Raw genomic sequence first — 20,265 nt, 5'->3', positions numbered from 1 at the left:
ACAACAATTTTGTCTTGATATCACTATCACTCCCTGGTTGTAAAATGCACACACTAATTAACACCACCTGTAGAGCTCGTGATAGACGTCTAGGTCGTCCAATACAAAGCATGAATGAATCAATTAACACTACGACCTCTAGTTTGGGCACGATAAACATTGGTACCGCCGGTGGCCAAAATAGTTTGAATTATCCATCCAATGACCAAATTACCAATATGAACATCAATCAACAGCAATCTGGACAGTTAATGTCACAATCCGCTGCACATTCCGGGCCCAATCCATTAGTAGCGGCGGTTCCAACAACAGCACTAGCCGCTGCAGGCATTCCTTCTCCTTCACCTTTCAAATCCACCACAACTTCCTCTGTAGCTCCCATTGTTTCATTTGGCCAGCACAATAATTTCATCAATAATAATGGCACATCATATTCATCATCATCGTCATCATCACTATCACCATCGCTCGTTGTTGGTCAGAATCGTCATTGTAATGATTCTGGTAGTAGTTTTAGTTCTTATTTGAATCCAACAAACAATCAGCACGCACAAAAACCATTAATTTCAATTACACAACCAACAACAGCAGCAACAACATTGTTTCAAAAGACCGATGCACAGATTCAAGCCAAATTATTTGTCAATAACCTGTTTGACAATTCTGATACAATTTCTTCGAATCATGATGAACCTTTAGATCTTTCATTCAAATCAAAATCATTGAATTCAAGTGGTGGTTCATCGACGATAGCTGACGATTCATTAGAAGATGAAGTATTAAATCTAAGTCTCAAATCCACTAGTAATAATCGTGCTATAGTTCCGTCTACATGTCTGGATGTCAATAACAGTCTGCACAGTAAAGACAATGCTTCAATGGTCAACACAGCCGTCCAACCAAATGTATCGTTGACAATGCTCCAGCAGCAACAGCAACAACAACAACAACAACAACATGATCTTGATACTGATAATCTTCGTTCAGTTTTGCTTAACACTTCAACTTTTGGTAAATCCAGTAACGAAACCGGTAGTAATAGCAGTAACAACAATAGTCCACGATCGATTCGTGGTCGAAAACGAATTGTTCCCGAATTGGATATGAACACAAATAGTTCGAATGATTCCAACAACAATATTATGCGTACAACAAATAATTCATCACCAAAAAAAGAGATGAAACTCAACGGTTCATTGAGTAGTCAGAATTCTCCCGATAACAATCAAAATGAAGGCTTATTCACGTGTGATCAATGTGATAAAACTTTCAGTAAACCAAGCTCATTGGCTCGACATAAATATGAACATTCGGGTAAGTGTTTATTGAGAAAATATCGATAAAATCACATCAATATTCATTCAATAAAATAAAATAAATTATTAATTAGGTCAACGGCCACATAAATGTGATGTATGCAACAAAGCTTTCAAACATAAACATCACCTGACCGAACATAAGCGCCTTCACAGTGGTGAAAAGGTTTGTTTCATTTTTTTTTCATTATTATTGTTGAATGAATCTCATTGAAATCATTTTTTTTTTCATTAAAATTTTAGCCATTTCAATGTACAAAATGTTTGAAACGATTTTCACATTCTGGTTCATATAGTCAACATATGAATCATCGTTATTCATATTGTAAACCTTATCGTGAATAATCATGATCATGAATGGTCATGTTCATATTTTGAATTTTGGTTAATAATTCACAATTCAGCCCTGTGTTGTCGCCGATGAGCCAGAAAAATAATACAATCAACCAACAACAACAACTACCTATTCTATTTCGATCTTCTATATAAATATTGTTATTGTTTTTTTTTTTGATTTCATCAAACACCTACGTCTTCGATTTATCTCAAATTATTATGTGGAAATTATTAGTGTGAGTGTGTGTATGTGTGTGTGTGGTTAACTCCGGTTAAATTATTTCTATTGTCCATATAATAATTTATTTGTAAACGCAACACGTATTTATACCTCTAATTTTACATATTAAAAAAAATGTAACAAATTAAACCAATAAATATACCACACACATATACAAACAAATTGTGTTTTTTTTTTCATCAATTTGTGCCAAGAAAAAAAAATTGATTGCTCTACTTGATTACTTTTCGATGCAATTAATTGTTTTCCAATGTCATTCAGTCAAGAGTTAATACTTATAAAAAAAAAACAAATACTTCCTATTATCATCATTGAAATGTTTTTTTTTTGTTTGTTTGATGATAATGATGATGATTAGAAAATTAATTGAATTGAAAAAATTGTTATTGTCTGTCACAATGCAATTAGTGCATCACCTACAACACACACACACACTATGTTTCATGATTATAATCCATATAAAAAAACACTTATTATCAATTATTTTATTGATTGACGAATTTTTAAAGAAAAAACAAAAAATTTTGCTTATCTCTCGTCTCAGGATTCTTCTTCACAATGTGTCGAATGGGGAATCTATACACATATATATCTATTATCCACGTTAAATTGTTTGAAATTGTCTCAAACTTTCAGTTATACACACCACAGTGGAATGAATACATTTTTTTTTTTGATACATTCATTTCATCAAATTATTTACTCGTTCTATTCGCTATTCGAGAGTGTAGAACCTAGTCTCTTCATATAAATGTTTAAAAAACAAGAAAAGATTTTTTGAATTTTGTCCAAAAAAAAAAATTCTTTTTTTTTCGATTGTATATTTTCACCAATTATTTGGTTACACAAACACACCAACAACACAGAAAATTGAAACAAACAGTGGCAACAAAAACAATCCACCACCACCAAGGTCCATCCACTTTGCTGGGAACAATTTGCAATTGATATGATGATCAACACAAATTTTTTTCTCTTCTTCTTTTCTATCTGTTCCATATATGATATTATTAATAATTATTATATATAAAAATTATAATAGAGCCATTTCAAACAATTTTTCTAAATATAGTTTTCTATATATATATTACTAATTAGTCAATATGATCAATCAAATCGATCGAAATCTATATATATATGCAATCACACCCAAACACCCAACACACAGACACACACACACACACACGTAGGAGCATTTTTTTTGCCCCCCAAAACACTTTTAATAACCGGAACAATTTTATTGTCGTTGTTGATCTTGCCAAACCCTCTCACTAAAAAAAATAATAAACGATCAAGATGCGTCTGTTGTCTCAGAATCAGAATCCATCCATCGACTCGAACTTTTTTTTTGTCTGTAAATCTTGATGCGTTTGTTTATTATATATTTATATATTTTTTCCGTAGTAATACTGTGTATTTTTTTCGAATGATGATGATGATGATTGATACCAAAAAAAAACTAAATAAAATTAAAGTGCTATTCCAGTGACATTTGAATTGCACTAGAGAACATAATACATTAATATTTTCAATGTAATTTATTCATTGTTTTTTTCATTCAACAAGAAAAAAGATCTTGGTTATCAATTAAGAAATCTGCAAAATTTGATCAATTTATTTTTGTTGTTGTTGTTCAAGCTCTGACAACAGTACATTGGGCAACACCTTTTTGTCGCAGATTAAGTATATCGGCAACTTTAGGAGTTACATCCAAAATTCTTCCTTTAACAAATGGACCACGATCATTGATTCGTACTACTGCATGTCGACTGCCAATGGTCACACGAACTTTAGTGTTGAATGGCAAGGTTTTATGTGCAGCAGTCATGGCATTCGGATCGAATCCTTCACCATTGGCTGTTTTGGCTCCTCTTCGGGCATTGTACCATGAACAAAGGCCTGATTCGGAAACTGTCAATTGGAAACGCATTATTATTTAGAATATTCAGCATTGTAAATAAATTATTAAGGTATCGACTTACCAGCCAATGAAACGGTGGTAGCCAAAACTAAAAACGAAATTAATGTTATACGATGCATTTTGGAACACAGTCAAATGATCTAATGACAACACCATTTATGATGATCTTCTTTTAAATACAATCGATGGAATGCCACTTAAAATTAATCATCAATCATTTGATTGCAATATTTTTTAATGAACAGTTACCATTTTCAATCAAACATTTATTGATTTGATTTTTTAAAAAAAATTGTTAATTAAACGGAAAGGTAAGCTTTTAAAAATATAAATCAAGCACATGGGTGTGTGACGTGTCCAGTTTTGAAACAGATGTTGCCATCTTGTAGACTAAAATAGAACAATTTTTGAAATTTTTTTCTCCGTTTATGGATGGCGTTACTATCAACTACCACCTTCTTTTATAAACTTGTGGTGTTGAAGTTTCCCGGGAAAAAATATAGAAAAAAAAATCTTTTTACTTTTATAAAATTTGTATATAACACATTTTTTGGAATTTAATTCAGAGAAAAAAAAACTGAAAAATAATAAATCAATCAAAATATTCAATAAATGATTTCATATATAATATATATTAATATATAATATAAACATTTAAGAAAATCAAATTTCGTAAACGATTATTAACAAACAAACAAACAAAATAAAATAATAATAATTTTATGATGTTGATGAACAAACCAATCGATATATTCGTAGCTACTGTGGATGTATATTCATTCAGGCAATAATAATAAGTCACAAATGGAACTGAATTGTGTGTGTGTGTTTGTGTGTACGTGTGTCCATATATATATCTGAATAATCGACAACAATATCATCAAGAGCTGGTTGATGGTTCATCTGAAATTATCCATCATATTATACGATAATATCATTCAATTTCTGGAATTGAATTACATTTTTCAGCAAGTCTTTGCTATCGAGATCTTCATTATAATGTATAGGTGAGTGAGTTTCCATAGGACTTACAGTTTGATGAAAACGATTGCATCTTTCGTTATTTGATTTATTGAAATTTGATGCATGGCCACCAATAACCGGACCTGAAGTTACAGCATTGATTGATTGATTCAAGACCAGAACATTTTTAAGTGTAGCCACTTCAGAAGCTAGCCTCTGCAATTCACTTTTGAGTGCATAATTTTCTGTTTTCAATAAAGAATCAGGTGAACCAGCACTGTCACGATGATGATCACCAAATATGCCTGTCGATTCAGCACTACTACTCAATTGAGCAACCGATGATGAATCACTACTGGCATCACTATCATTGTGTGTTCCAATATTCGATGTTTCTTGGTTTCGAATTTGGGCTACAACTGAGTTGACATTATTTGAGCTACAATTTCCTTGTGCTTTGTGTCTGAGTTTGAATGGCAATGTTGTTTTGTTACCTGTTAAAACGGAAATCGGTGTGGCTAGGCCAGCCAAACAATTAGTCGGTTGTCCGGTCAATAATGGACAAACATTTGGTGGTGATGAATTGGCAGTCGCACCATGATAGGTGGGAGATGTAGATACATGGACTTCCGATGATGATGATGACTGTGAATTGGGTGACAATGAACACGAATAATTAAATGATGATGTCGATACTGTATTTGCAGATTGGCTGGATATGTTATTCGATCCCTGATGATGATTATTTGAGGTATAATCTGATCCTGTCAAAAACACTGTTTAATTAATCTGGTAATTAATTAAATCGATTTTTAAAAATCGATATTTCAAATAATAATAATAACTTACGATTGACAGATGTGCCGCCCAATATGGAGGAAAAAATCCTTGATCGACGAATTTTGGTAGCATTTTCAGGCAAAGGTATCGTTACAGAATCGGGATCAATAAAATGCTAAGTAAATAAAAGTATACGAAGCCATTAATATGCATTCAATAGTTTATCATATTGGTCAGTCAGCTGTTTATTTTGTTTTTTTTCCTGGATCATCATGAAATTACAAATTAACTCTTTCACCTTGATGTTCCATGGACAAATCACACACACACACACACAACAAACACAAGTTCATAAATGAACATTCATACCTATACAAATTGTTCTTACTGTTGTGTTGTATTGTACGCGTACGTGTAGGTGATGGCGATCATGGCCATAAATTTGTTAATATAATTTAAATAACTCATGGTCGTGGTGGCATCATATAACAGCATGGTACACATTCACAAAGCAATTATAAACAAACAGTTAAAATATTCGAGGCCACCAACGAATAGTGTATGGTGGAATGTGTGTCTGTGTTCATATATATTCAGCATCATGACAAAAAAAAACATTGATCCACGAATCTAACCACCGTCATTGATATTACCATCTTACCATCATCATCATCAAGCGTACATTGCCATTTCCTTATAATCAAATACATTCTATTATCATCACATCATCCTTAAAATCATTACAACCGCAGCATCACATAAACTACTCTTTTTTTCAATGTTTCATCATTGTCGATTCAATTATATGCATGCGTATAATAATAATAATGATGATGACCATCACATTATCATCGACAGCATTGTTATTTTTTTTTCTTGCATCAATTTCCTTCGAAATTTTCAAATAAAGCTTAAAAGAATTTGTGGCCGTGGTTATTTGATAATGATATGATGATGATGATGATGATGGCCAATGTTTTTATATAAAATAATCACATTTTTTATGTTTATTGCTTGTGTTATATTCATATAAAGACATACAACATGTACATACAGCTGCATATATTTTTTTTTTCTTTTCATTCAAGAGCAAAATCCCGTTCACCTATGTTTTGACGATGATGATGGTATGTGTGTGTGTATGTTTGTGTTTAGTGGTAATGAACATTTCCTTTAACTATTATCAATGCTCAATGCACAGAGTCGAGTACATCATTTGTCGATCAATGGCGTATGTTGTTGTTGTTGTTTTTTAAAGGCCGACTATTATCTATCGATCCACCATCGCCATCACCATCATCATCATCATCATCATGACAACCTTGTCTTGAATCAATGACGCCAAAAATAAAATTCAAATTATTCTAACATTAGCAACAAGATAAATGTAGCTTATAACTAATTCAATGTTGTTGTTGTTGTTGTTGTTGCTTTTAGTAAAAGATGATGATATTTTTAATTTTTAATTTTTTTTAAAGAAAAAAAACTTACTTGATTCTGAGATATTCCGAATTTTTCTTTTATGGCATATAATTCAGCTTTTAGAATGCTATTTTCACGTGTTAATTCAAGTACACGTGTTTCAAGTACCAAATCAGAAATACGTCGTTTTTCTCGAGATCTGAATGAGAAACAAAAAATATATGAATGATTTAGGTAATTAATTAATATAAATAAATTAAAATATAAATTATAATAAAAAAGGGGTAATATAAAATAAATTACATTACATATCATATTCAGAAAAAAAAGATAAAAATATCATTTGAAAATTTCCATATTCATTGATTCTTTCAATGAAACACATTTTTTTTTATTTGCTCTTGATTGAAATGGCACCTTGATTTTTTGATGATAGGATAAATATTTGACAATGAATGGATAACCAAAAAAAAAAAAAAAAAAACAAAAAAAAAACAAAAAACGAAACGCAAAAAACCTTCAAAACATTTGCAAATCGATTATGAATACTACAATACAATGACGATTGATGAAAAAATTAGTGGGCACCATACACCGATATCACGCCGAGGTCGACGACAATTCATTATGTATCACTCACACACACACAAATTCAATAGAAAAGTCAAAACGGCATTGTACATAATGTTTTTTTTTCTTTTTCATTGAAAGGAAAAGAATCAAAAAAAAAACACTACGATATTAATGAATCAATCGCCATTATTATCATTTTATCATAATAATAAGGATTATATTCTATCATTAACCAGTCAATGTGTAAATTTTAAAACTCATAGGTTTTTTTTCTCCAAAAGTATTATATGGGAAATTTTCATAAATTCCAATAATTGTGCTACATTGAATATAAATATATTGATAATTATGATTATGATAAGCCCCAAAAAAACATATTAAATCAAATTTAGGTTATGATGATGATGATGATGATGACAATCAATGACAATCATTACTAAAATATTGGGACCATGATTATAATGATGATGATGATCAACAAGTCATGAGCGTTTTTGTTGTTGTTGTTGTTGTTGTTATGCTTGTTTGTTGCCACATACAACAACAACATCATAACCAGATTAGAATAAATTGAATTTAAAATTAAACAATAACAAACAACATAATCAGGCCAGGTTTTTTCTGGAATTGATTTTTTTTTCTATGGTTTTGATCAAATATAACCAAAAATCATTCGTTATCTATCGAGAAAAAAAAATAGAATGGATTCAACAACAAATATATAGAGAGAGAAAAATCCAAAATGAAAAAAGTTACCAGAAAAAAAACTAAAATAAAAAAAAAAAAAAAAAATAGGTCGGTGACTATGGCACCAAAATGAAAACCGAAAAGCAAACAACATTTTAATACAAATCACACACAACTGTTTTAAGCACCTAACCTAGAAACCAGAAAAAAAATCAACAATCGATTATGATGATGATGATGATGATGATGATCGGAAAAAAATTGAAACCAAAACATTATTTAGGCAAAAAAAATCATATTATAGAAAGACTAATCTATCTTTTTCAACAACAAATCTTTTAAGATTTTATTTCATTTCTCTTGCATGAAATAATAATCGAATGTTATCACACACACACACTCACTCAGATTCGATTATTGCATCCATATGAAATGTGGATATATATTTTTTTTTATCCTTTTTTAAATAGAGAAAAAAAAAGAAAATTAGTTTCCTGAATGAAACCAAAAAATGTATGCACAAGTACATTGCAATCAATGAACCAATTTTTATGCTATAATCATAATGGTGGTCAAATACAAACACACAAAAAAATATTATTATTATTATACACCCGAAAATTATTATTGCGGATATATATAATACTATATACTACTGATGGTGATGTTGATAACAAAAAAATGAGTCATGTGATAACATATACCAAAAAAAAAAAAAAAAATCTATTTGTTGATAAACTTGACAAATATATAAATATGATGATAATGTAATGTAATATATTTCAAAGAAAGAAAGAAAGAAAAAAAAATAGCTCCTCTTGCAATTTCTACTATATATTGTGGTAACCCTGGCAAAAAAAAAACTAAAATAATTACATAAGATTTCTCGTACACAAATCCTGATATGTGTGTGTGTGTATGTAATAAATGCACACACAAAGTACATACATAGACATTTTTTTCATTTTTTTTGTGTAATATTTGTATACTTAGTGGAAATCATCATCATCATCATTGACGTGAAAGTGAAAAAAAAACTTGTGACAGAATATGATGTTGTTCACACATATACACACACACACACACACACAGAAACATGAACAAACATACCGTTTAGCTGCTTCATTATTGCGTTTTCGACGATCCCAATATGACTCATCTTTTTTTGAATCCGGAATAAATTCTCGTTGTTTTCTTGAATTGGTGACTAAAATTTGATTAGCCGATACGGCCGCTAATGGATTGGTTGGACCTGAAATAAGATTAAGATTAAGATTTGATGATTTTTTAGAAAAATTTTTTTTTCAAAATAAACAATAAGAATTTACCAAATGAAGAATTAATAAATCCACTAGTTGTTAATGAGCTAGCAAATACTGCTGGCATTGATGTTGATGATGTTTGTTGATGCTGCTGCTGCTGTTGTTGTTGTTGTTGTTGTTGTGGCTGTACAATACTATTATTATTGCTAGTCGTAGACATGGTTAATAAATGATGATTATTATTATTATTATTATGATGACTATGATGGTGATGATTATGATTATTATGATGATGATGATGATGATTAGTTGTTGTGGTGGTGGTGGTACTGGTCGCCGTCGTCGTCGTTGTTGTTGTTGTTGTATTTGATGATGACGATGATGATGAACATAATGAAAATGTTGTTGCTGCTTCTACAAGTAGATTATTTGCTGCGATTCTTAAATCCACCGGTGCAACTATCGATGATGATGACGTAATGGTTGTTGAATTATTATTATTATTATTATTAATAGATCCAATTCCGGAACGGCTTGAAAAAGAAGCAGCCGATTTTAATAATGATAATGCAATTGCCGAATTACTTCTTTGTCTATTATTATTAGCTGCTGTTGCCACAATCGATGATAATGTTGATGATGTTGCTGCTGCCGATGTTGCTGTTGCTGTTTCCGTTTTAATTATCGTCTCAGCTGTATCATCCTGTCCACTATCTTCCGGTTCCGGGCTATTATTATTATTGTTTCGATTATTTTTTATTGTTATATCCATTGTTTGGTTTTTCGGATTATTATTATTTTGGCAATGAAATAACTAATGATGATGATGATGATGATATCAAACTATTATGAAGATATCTTACAAAACACAAACAAACAAATATAAACCATCAACATCTGAATATGAATAATCTTATATTTGAATAATGAAGAAAACAAGATTGAAAAAAAAGAAACATTAAGAATTATAAAACAAATATATATATAAATGGTGCATGCACAAAAGGGGTAAAACTAATGAAACGAAAAGGAAATCGAAAAAAAATGAAAAAAAATTAAAAAAAATTAATGCAAAGGTACACATGTTGATTCAAATTGAATTAATGATGAACACATCGGTGTGTGGTGATTTTCATTTTTTTTTCTTGAGAGTGGTGTGGTTGATTATTTGTTTCCTATTTTTTTTTACAAATTCATTCAAAAATACATGAGACAAAAAAAAATATGCATATGCATTCCATCATCATCATCATTGATGTTGTTTTAATATATATTTTGATATTATTTTCTTAACATTTCATGTTCTATATATTTTTTTTGCAGTTGTTTTGTTTGCTGATTTACCTTGGATTTGGATAGATTTTTTTTTGCAATTTTTTTTTCGTTCAATTTTTTTTTGCCTGTCTTTTGTACAATGTGAGCGTGCTATTTTTTTTTTTTTTTTTTTTTTGCTAATTTCTAACTAAAACACACACTCACACACACACATACACACACATGTTATGATTATTTTGTCGATGATGATGGTGATGATGAGGATATGTTGAATGAATGAGTTTTTTTCCATTTAATTTTCATCATCCGTTTTTTTTTCGTTATTGTTGCATCTTATTAAAGAAACAAAATAATATCACAGAATGGCATAATTTTAATTTTTTTTTCGTCATATTGTCGTCGTTGTTAAAGAATGTAATGTTGTGCGATAATGACATCAACAACAACAACATATATCATATAACATATAACTAAAAAAAAAAAAAAATTCTGCCGTCATCATCCAGAATTTAGCATTATCATCATCAACATATATTATTTTTATTTATTATTATTCTAAAGTTCTAGATTTACAATATTCACTACTAGCGATGGTAATGATGATGATGATGATAATGATAATTATTTAGATAAACTAAAAAAACTAAATCAGGTCATATGTTATTTTCAAATAAAATCATTGAGATTTTTTTTCCCCAGTACGTGGATAAATTAGATCATTTTTTTGTTTGTTTGTTTGTTAATTCAAGAAAAAAAGCACCGAATTTCGGTCAAAGAATTGAGAGAGAGAGAGAGAAAGAGAGAGAATAGAAAAAAACTCACCGAATCAAAATTTTTTGTTACTAAAGAATCAATACTGGAAAAACAAATTGTATTGCACATACACAAATAAATAAAAAGAAAAAAATAGATGCAATTGTTCCCAAGATGATCAATGTGATGAAAAAAATATTTACGAAAGGTAAAATTGTTGAAGAATAATTCAAAATAATACTCAACGAAAAAAAAATGCTGCACAAAGAAAGTTATTCAAATCAAAGAGAAACAATTCCGAATGAATTTCGTTATTATTCTCGATGATGATGCAAATGATGACGGAAAAAAATGGGTTCAAAAAAAAAATTTACACTTGTTATTAGCTCTTTTTATATTGCATTTTTGATAATGAAAATGAATATATGAATGTATAATATATTTTGATGATGGTCTATTGATGAATGATTATTGTTGTTGTTGATTGTTAATCGATGAGGAATTTTTTTTTTTTTTGAAATTTATTGCGGTTGATTGTTATATTCTCAAAAAAAAAAAAAAAAAATGAAAATACAAATACCTTGCGATAAGAAAAAAAAAATTGCACAAAATAAAAAAAGAAATGGCAATTTTTTTTTTAGTTTGTCACACACACACACACACACAATACAGACGACATAGACAAACATACACACACACACAATATATATATAGATAGATATCGAATCTGATAACGAAATCAAAAAAAAATGTTATTTTGTTGGAAGATTTCTTTTTTGGATAAATCATTTATAAAAAAAATGATGATGATGAATGTGATAATGATGATCAGAAACACATATATAATAATCGATATTTTGTTATAACACATATATAATTATAAAAAAGGGTTTATTTCTGGTTGATTTGAAACAAAAAAAAAGCCAAAAAACTATAGTGATGGCTGGTATGTGGAACGTGCTATCGTCAATGATTTTTTTTTCGGGGCCAGTTTTTTATTATTATTATTATTATCAAATTATCAAATTCATTTGATATTTTGTTGAGGTTTTTTTTATGAACCTTTCAAAATGAATGAATTACATATATTTAGATAGATTATCATCATCAATGCCAAAATAACGACATATTACATACAACAATATATTGGTGAAAGACAAAATAAACAATTTTGTTTTTTGTTTTTCGGGTGTCCTGGCTGTGTGTGTGTGTATATTAAAACAAAAAAAAAAACACATTATAGATTGCATATTATCAAGGACGAACATCCACATATCTATATCCACACATTATCGCGCGCCATATCATCATAATCATTATAGCCGGAATTGCACGGCTCACTAAATAAAAGATGTTATGATGATGATGATGATGAAATGATGTTATGATGATGAAGAATATAAATAAATAGAAACAAAAAAGTAAACTCAAAAGTGTACTTCTTGTTGTTTTGCACACGAAGAATTGTTCGAGAAATGAGTGTCACGTTTTTTTTTTTCTTCTTCTTCTTCTTCTTTCCAATTCGATTATTGGGCATCTGGTGGCATCGGGTGCATACAGACACACAAACACACACACACACAAACACGCTACAAGTGTGTCAGTAGATTAGAGCAAAAGAACGGCAAACAAGAATCGCAATTCGTTTTTTTTTGTCTTCGTTCACCGAAATACTGGATAATACCGAACAGAAATGTTTTTCACAGGCATATTTTTTTTTTCGCACACACTATATGATGGATTCTATTATGTGGATTCGTGTGTCTTGCGCAAATCAGGATTATTATGAGAAGAAAAAAAAACACAGGATGATCATTTTATTCGATGATACACCAGATTCGAAATTGAGGTTGTTGTCGTTATGGAATAACCAGAAGAATTTATTGAAAATAATCGAAAAAATCTATTATATTGTTGTTGTATAATAAACATCTAAATCAATTGATGGTTAAGAAGATATTGTTGTTGCTGTTTTTTTTTTTTTTGGTTTTGATTTTGATTTTGTTTGTTGGTAAATATCATTGATGATGATGATGATAATAATCGATGAGTATTATTATTTTCTACGATGATAATTTTTATTTTTTTTTCGACAATTTTTTTTTTAAACTGCTAAACACCGGTGTTTTCGTTTATTTGTTGGTTTGAGTGTAAGTGACTGTGACCTAAATATCACCGTTATGATGATGATATTGATGTTGCTTGGTGGTGGTGGTGTTGCGGTGTTGCGGTGTGTGTGTGTGTGTGTGTGTGTGATGCATATGATGATGATGATGATCACTGACAACGAATGAAAATTGAGTGAAAGTAAAAAAAAAAATTATGTATTGACTATCCACAATGATGATGATGATAATGTGAAAAGCTCAATGTCTGGTGTTAAAATAGTTGTTGTTGTTGTTGTTGTGGATATGATGATGATGATGATGATGAGATTTATATATATTTATTATTATCAAAAATAATAATCAATCACGGAAAAAAAACACATGGAAAACATACACACACACACAAACATATATATAGCGTTTCACCTAATTGGTGGTTGTGTTAGAATAGAAAAATTTTTTTTTTTTTTTTTTTTTAGTGATTAATTTTTAGTGTTATGATGATCATGATCATGATGATCATGGATGCTGATTACATACAAACAAAACAAAACAAAAAAAAAAGATGATAATCATCAATGTAAATCAGTCGGGTAAATCAGTTGAAAACGGTTAATAAGAAAAGAAAAAAAAATAAGAAATGGATGACCATGAAACAAATAAACCTAACCTAGTAATACCCATTAAATTTTTTTTTTAAAAAATAGAACCGGAAGTAAAATTTTTTTTTTTAATTCTTTAACTGCTACAAGATGTTTGATCGTTTTGTCTGAACGAGATCAAATAAGAAAATGACACAAAGGGATCATACACACACACACACACACACATACAAAAACACAATGATGCTGTTGGCCGATAGTCATGTGTGGTAAATGGTAATTTAGTGTGACTCCAGTATGGCAAACAAAAAACAAAAAGGAAATATCATCAAACCATACAGACATATATTGAAACAGAACTAAATTAAAACCACAATAACAACAACAACAACAACAACAACAACACCATCATCAATATTATCGTCAACAACAACAACAACAACAACAACAACAACAACGACGACGACGACGACGACGAAAAAACATAAACACACGTGACACAAATGGGATTTTTTTTTTACTTTTTTTTCTTTGTATATAACAACAATATATTCTTCCCATCTATATTCTCAAATATTTTTTTTTCTTTTTATTTTTCTTTATAAAAAAAAATATTTGCTTTCAAAGAGTAAAAAAAAAATGAAATGAAATGAAATGAAACATGTTGCACATATAATAAAAATATAATATAATACACACATCCTATGACATCCTATCATTTCATTCAACAAGTTTCTATTATTATGGTTTATATCATTTTTTTTTCAGAGTCATTTTGAATTTCAATATCATGCCATCATTATCATCATCATGAGCGAACTTGATTTCTTCCTCTTCCTCTTTTTTTTAAATTTCTTCCTATTTGTGTGTGTGTTCCAAAAAAACGAAGGAGAACGATAAATAGATAGATGATAATGAATTGAATATTGAATGGCATTGTTGCATGACACACACACATGGCCTTTTTTTTGATTCAAAAACGTCCATGGATGATGGTCGTGGACATTTATGACTTGTTGAAATGTTGTTACTATTTTGGAGTATTATTTTATCCTTACTCAATTTTGATGGCCAAATATAATAGATATATTTATGTGGAAAAAAAACTGAAAAACTCTATTCTTGTCTCTCTATCTCTCTCTCTCTCACTCAAACCATGATGCATGTATATAAAAAAAAATACATAACTTGCGCGCCTAAATAAATAGAAAAATTACTATTGTACAACAACAAAATACAATTGAATACGGTACAAAAAAAAAAAAAAAATAAGTAACGTTGAGCTATTTTATTTGGAACTACTACTAGCAATTTTAAAAGTACTTGTTATTATCATAACAAACAAACCGAAATCAAAAAAAAAAAAAAAAAAACGGTGTAACAAACATGCAACAAATATAGAAAATACACAAGTGAAAGTGAGAGAAAGAGATAATGCAATTTTTTTTTCTTTTAATAGGAAATGCTAAAAAAAAGAGAAAGGATAGAAAAAAAAATGAGGTCATGGGAGGAAAAATCGCTAAGTCGGTTAAGGTTATATATATACAGACAGACAGATAGACAAGCCTGTTTTTGGCGTCAAGATGATGATGATGATGATGCTGAACAGATGATGATTATTATTACACTACCATACACACATAAACACTCCCACCACATTAATAAAAATATAAAACGAAAAAAAAGAGAAACTTTCCATTCATTAAAAGAAAAGAGAAGAGAAACAAAAAAAAAAAAAATTAACGCATAAAAGGAAATGAATGAATGAATGAAATTCTTATTCTTCAAGTGTGTGTGTGCGAGATGTTTGAGAGGAAGTTTGTGGATCCAAACGGTTCGTTGAAAAAAAAAATTTATTCTCAAAAGTAAAAAAAAGGAAAACTTACAAAAAAGGTCCTTGAACGCGGAAGCTATAAAAAAAAAGATGACAATCGATTATCAATAGATCGATAGATCGATGTTTTTGTGCATCGATTGGATAATGACAATTTTTTTAAATTTAATTGGTGATCATCAATGTATATATTGAACAATAATATATATAACTGGTTAATGAGCTATTATTAGCATCATATACAGTAAGGAAAACAAAAATGGTACAAAATCATTCATCAAACAACATCATCGGTAGCCTAGGCAGTAAAAAAATAGTTTGTGGTGTTTTTTTTTTTGTTATTGCATTTTGTGTTACGTGATTATTTATCAATGTATTATGATGACGATCAAATAGAACATTGGTACTGCACACACACACACACATACATACACACAGTTAATCAACGATTTAGATTTACCTAAATCTAAAATTTTCAATATCTGTTGATAATTTTGTTACAATTTCTTTTTTTTTCTGGGTTACCATTATACTTGTTGCTATTTTTCAATCATCAATTTAATTAATTGAAAAATATTCACACTGGTTAATCATAATCATCATCATCATCATTATTTAGAAAGAAAATTTTTTTTCTGGTTCAATGACAAATAATGATGATGATCAACAAGTGGTTTTTTTTTGTTAAAAAAAATTATTCATTCATTATTTAGCTACAAAAAAAACAAACAGTGAAACAAACAGACAAAAAACAGCAAATCCTTCTATTCGAATGGATAATTATAATGAAATATTTATCCGATTGTCGACCTTCTCCTTCTTCTTCATCGTTTCTTATCAATTCACACACACACACGCAGACACCAATTATTATCAATGACCACCACATTGGTGATTTTTTTTTACTTCAAGATCATCTATACAGAACACTTTTATTTTTCTTATTTATAACTATCTTCCTTGTTTTTTTTTCCTAAAAAAAAATAAAGAAAGAAAGAAAGAAAAATAGCAACCTTTTAGGAGGACATTATCGTCATCATTAAATTATTATATGATGAATATATGGATATGATAGATTGATCGTATAATTCTTATTTTGCTATACAAATTTGATAACGTTATTATATTGATATTGATGAAACATTGAAAATAATCAAATAGCATTGATAATAAACATTCAATGAACAAAATAGTGGACCTTTTCTCTTTCTCTTTTTTACAATCTCATTCACACTGTAAATTGATAAAAATCAAAGGTCCTTGAATTTTGGTCGTTTGTATAATAATCATCATAGTATGCTGTTTTTTTCTGAATAAGATAAATTTAGGAAAATAAAATACAAACACACACACACGCAAACACACATGACCATCAAATACCATCACCACCACCACCAACACCACAATAACCACAATGATCAAACAATTTTTGTTGTTCAATGACACACAAACACACACGCATTTTTACACGTGTTCGAAAATGGACACACAAAACAAACACAATACGAAAATGTTTGTTGGTTGATTCAATGATAAAATGGTATAATATAATAGATAATGATGGTATGATTATATACTGGTCATTGCCATCATATATACAATATACAATAATAATTTCATTAACACAATTATGGAATGGATTCGATTCTTCTTCGATTATCAATCATTTGAATGCAAAATATTGTGAGGGTAGACACTTACCTTTCTTGATCATTTTTTTTCTTCGTCCAGTTCGTTTTTTTTTGTGTGTTTTACGAAACATCACCATCATTTCCATGTAATCACCTTGTAATGTTTATCTTGAAGAGAAAAAAATGCTATAAATTATAGTGTAAAGAAACCACACACACACACACAAAAATTGTGGAAATGATGAAGTAAGCTATGAATGATATTAGTAAAATGAAAAAAAAACGAAAAATTCAAGGATACAAACCGATAATGATGATGATTATTATTGCCAAAATTCAATTTGGAATGATAAATGTGTGTGTGTGTGGAAAGGGGGGATGTGGCCTTTCTCATTTATCATATTGATAATCTTGATTACACATCATCATTCATTCAATCGTTCAATGTTACGACCACCATTTTATCATTTTTGGTATGATCGTAAATAAACACACACACACACACACACAACAAAAAAAAAAAAATATTAAAAATGAAAAATTTTAATTTTGAAAAAAAAAATTTTTCGAATCACATGAAAAAAAAATAAAATCTAAAACACTGACGCCATCTATTTGACAGTTGACGTAACTGGTCATTATCATCATAACGTTTATGAATGGATCATTTTTTTTTCTTTATTAATGTTGAGACACACAGTGAACGATGATGATGTTTTCCCTCCACTTTGTTGTTTAATACATGCTGCTGCTACTGGCATTGTTTTCGCTTCACTCAAATCGTCATTATTATTATTTTAGATTTTTAATTTTAAAATCTTTAAAATTTTATATTTCCTGAAATTCGATTTTTATCGATACAAATCTAAAAGAAAAGTATGTATTTGAATCAATATCTGTATTGAGAAATTTTCATTTTTTTTAATTTTCATTTTCAGTGTCATTTGAATTTAATGCATTTGAAAATTATGTAACAGATTCGAATGAATGTGTCCGATTCAAATTGGTCACCTGTATCGATGATCTGATTGAAGATTTTGATGATACTAAAGTTTTGGGCCATAAACAAGATGGTGAATCAAAGAAACTGGTATCATCATCATGTCGTATAGCTCCTTTTAAGCCGGACATGACGTATCAATTTTTTGGCGAAAATGAAAATATATTCGGCTACAAAGATCTTACCGTTAAAGTTTATTATTCATGTGCACAGTTAAACATTTATCTATGTCTCAAATATGCTGATCGTTTGACAAAACAACAGACAGATGGTATAGAACCGGATGATGTATTGAAAATCATTGCATCCAAATACGAAACAAAAGTATGCTATAATTTGAATGAATTCAGTGCTAATTTATCGAAAGAACAATCGTTTATGCCATATGGTGAATTGATGGAAGAATTTGAAATTGAAACAAAACCAACCGATGATCATCAACAAGCCCAGAAACGACATTTTTGTCTATTTAAAGCTAACAATTCGGTACCCGGTTTTGTTGCCTATCATGAACGGATGCAAACATTTTTAATGTGGTTCATTGAAGGCGCTTCCTATATTGAAATCGATGATGATCATTGGGATTTTTTTGTTTTATACGAGAAACTCCCATTCATTGGCTCCCAATCGTCGAAACCATTGTTGAAGGAATATCAATATTGTTTTGTTGGATATTCTACAGTCTATCGATATTATGCTTATCCACAGAATGTTCGACCACGAATCTCACAATTTCTTATATTACCATCATTTCAAAGAATTGGTCTTGGCAGTAAATTATTGGCATCAATCTATACGAATTATAATAATAAATCAATTGTTGACATAACTGTGGAAGATCCATCCGATGATTTCCAACGAATGCGTGACATATATGATTGTAAATTATCCATTCAATTAAACTGGTATAAGACACTTGCACCAAATACCGTTTGGTCCAACGAAATGGCACGTGAAGCACAGATGAAATTTAAATTGAATCCCAAACAAACTCGAAGAGTTTTCGAAATTCTTAAATTAAAATTAACCAATCGAAATGATCCTGAACAATATCGCCAATATAGAATGGGTATTAAACAACGATTGAATGCACCATATAAAAAACAAATCAATGATATTGAACGTTTACGACAACGTAAAGCAATCAGTGAAACCAATTATACATTATTGATGAAAACCAATCAAATACCAAGAGAATATCGAATCAAAAATCTAAACAAACAATATGAAGAAATTGAATCAGAATATTTGCAAATTATAGAAAAATTAGGCTAATCTTAATTTATCTCGTTCTTTTTTTTCTTGCTTGCATCTAGAAGTTGTGAATTTTTTTTTTATAAGAAAAAAACTTTAACAAATATAATAATAATGATGATAATAATAATTCCACAGAATTTGAAATTTTATATTTATATGTGTTTTTTATGTTTTTTCAATTTCAATTTTTTTTCTTTTAAAAAAAATTTTAATCTATACACAAAAAAAATGCAAATATCAAGATCATCATCATCATCATCGTTCTCAGAATATGAAAAAAAGAAACACTATTAGAGAGCCTTCT

General features: G+C 29.4%; 4 protein-coding genes across 12 annotated transcripts in view; 2 read left to right on the top strand and 2 right to left on the bottom strand.

The window, feature by feature from the left end:
* The window catches only part of zfh1 (Zn finger homeodomain 1), a 92,503-nt gene extending 90,317 nt beyond the window's left edge, over positions 1-2,186 (top strand). For both annotated transcript variants that reach the window (XM_075733579.1, XM_075733580.1), the window contains exons 8-10: positions 74-1,314; positions 1,391-1,482; positions 1,560-2,186. In XM_075733579.1, coding sequence (XP_075589694.1) covers positions 74-1,314; positions 1,391-1,482; positions 1,560-1,661 — 1,435 coding nt within the window. In that variant the 3' untranslated portion in view covers positions 1,662-2,186. The remainder of the gene's footprint in view (positions 1-73; positions 1,315-1,390; positions 1,483-1,559) is intronic.
* Positions 2,187-3,412: 1,226 nt separating this feature from the next.
* LOC124495429 (endolytic peptidoglycan transglycosylase RlpA) lies at positions 3,413-4,029 on the bottom strand. The gene is made up of 2 exons (XM_047058806.2): positions 3,876-4,029; positions 3,413-3,804 (listed from the first exon to the last, which is right to left on the bottom strand). Exons 1-2 carry the CDS (start codon positions 3,931-3,933, stop codon positions 3,527-3,529), a joined length of 336 nt encoding a protein of 111 aa, XP_046914762.1. The 5' UTR covers positions 3,934-4,029; the 3' UTR covers positions 3,413-3,526.
* Positions 4,030-4,346: 317 nt separating this feature from the next.
* On the bottom strand, positions 4,347-18,297 carry LOC124496183 (uncharacterized). Of its 8 annotated transcripts, XM_075733588.1 has the most exons (7): positions 18,010-18,297; positions 17,775-17,872; positions 9,568-10,413; positions 9,350-9,491; positions 7,049-7,178; positions 5,627-5,732; positions 4,347-5,541 (listed from the first exon to the last, which is right to left on the bottom strand). In XM_075733588.1, exons 3-7 carry the CDS (start codon positions 10,271-10,273, stop codon positions 4,736-4,738), a joined length of 1,890 nt encoding a protein of 629 aa, XP_075589703.1. In that variant the 5' UTR covers positions 10,274-10,413; positions 17,775-17,872; positions 18,010-18,297; the 3' UTR covers positions 4,347-4,735. The 8 variants fall into 8 exon arrangements, with proteins under 8 accessions (XP_075589703.1, XP_075589698.1, XP_075589697.1 ...); XM_075733583.1 differs by lacking the exon at positions 18,010-18,297 and having other exon boundaries at positions 4,347-5,553; positions 17,775-17,894; XM_075733582.1 differs by lacking the exons at positions 17,775-17,872; positions 18,010-18,297 and adding an exon at positions 11,599-14,448 and having other exon boundaries at positions 4,347-5,553.
* On the top strand, positions 18,208-20,109 carry Hat1 (histone acetyltransferase 1). Its single transcript, XM_047059153.2, has 2 exons — positions 18,208-18,580; positions 18,643-20,109. Coding segments are annotated over exons 1-2 (1,338 nt in total). The 5' UTR covers positions 18,208-18,579; the 3' UTR covers positions 19,980-20,109.
* The last annotated feature ends 156 nt before the right edge of the window (positions 20,110-20,265 follow it).

This window comes from Dermatophagoides farinae, chromosome 8 (assembly GCF_024713945.1).
Source record: "Dermatophagoides farinae isolate YC_2012a chromosome 8, ASM2471394v1, whole genome shotgun sequence".
Lineage (NCBI taxonomy): Eukaryota > Metazoa > Arthropoda > Arachnida > Sarcoptiformes > Pyroglyphidae > Dermatophagoides > Dermatophagoides farinae.
The sequence above is the reverse complement of the archived record's forward strand: the minus strand, read 5'-3'. Positions and strand labels throughout refer to the sequence as shown.

What these genes read in the sequence shown, in the direction of transcription:
- LOC124495429 (XM_047058806.2), bottom strand. Translation starts at nt 3,933, where the DNA reads ATGCATCGTATAACATTAATTTCGTTTTTAGTTTTGGCTACCACCGTT. An exon ending in TACCACCGTTTCATTGGCTG is followed by an intron (nt 3,805 to 3,875) that starts GTAAGTCGATAC and finishes TCCAATTGACAG; the next exon opens with TTTCCGAATCAGGCCTTTGT.
- LOC124496183 (XM_075733583.1), bottom strand. Translation starts at nt 10,273, where the DNA reads ATGGATATAACAATAAAAAATAATCGAAACAATAATAATAATAGCCCG. An exon ending in ATTTATTAATTCTTCATTTG is followed by an intron (nt 9,492 to 9,567) that starts GTAAATTCTTAT and finishes ATCTTATTTCAG; the next exon opens with GTCCAACCAATCCATTAGCG. An exon ending in AATAATGAAGCAGCTAAACG is followed by an intron (nt 7,179 to 9,349) that starts GTATGTTTGTTC and finishes TTTCTCATTCAG; the next exon opens with ATCTCGAGAAAAACGACGTA.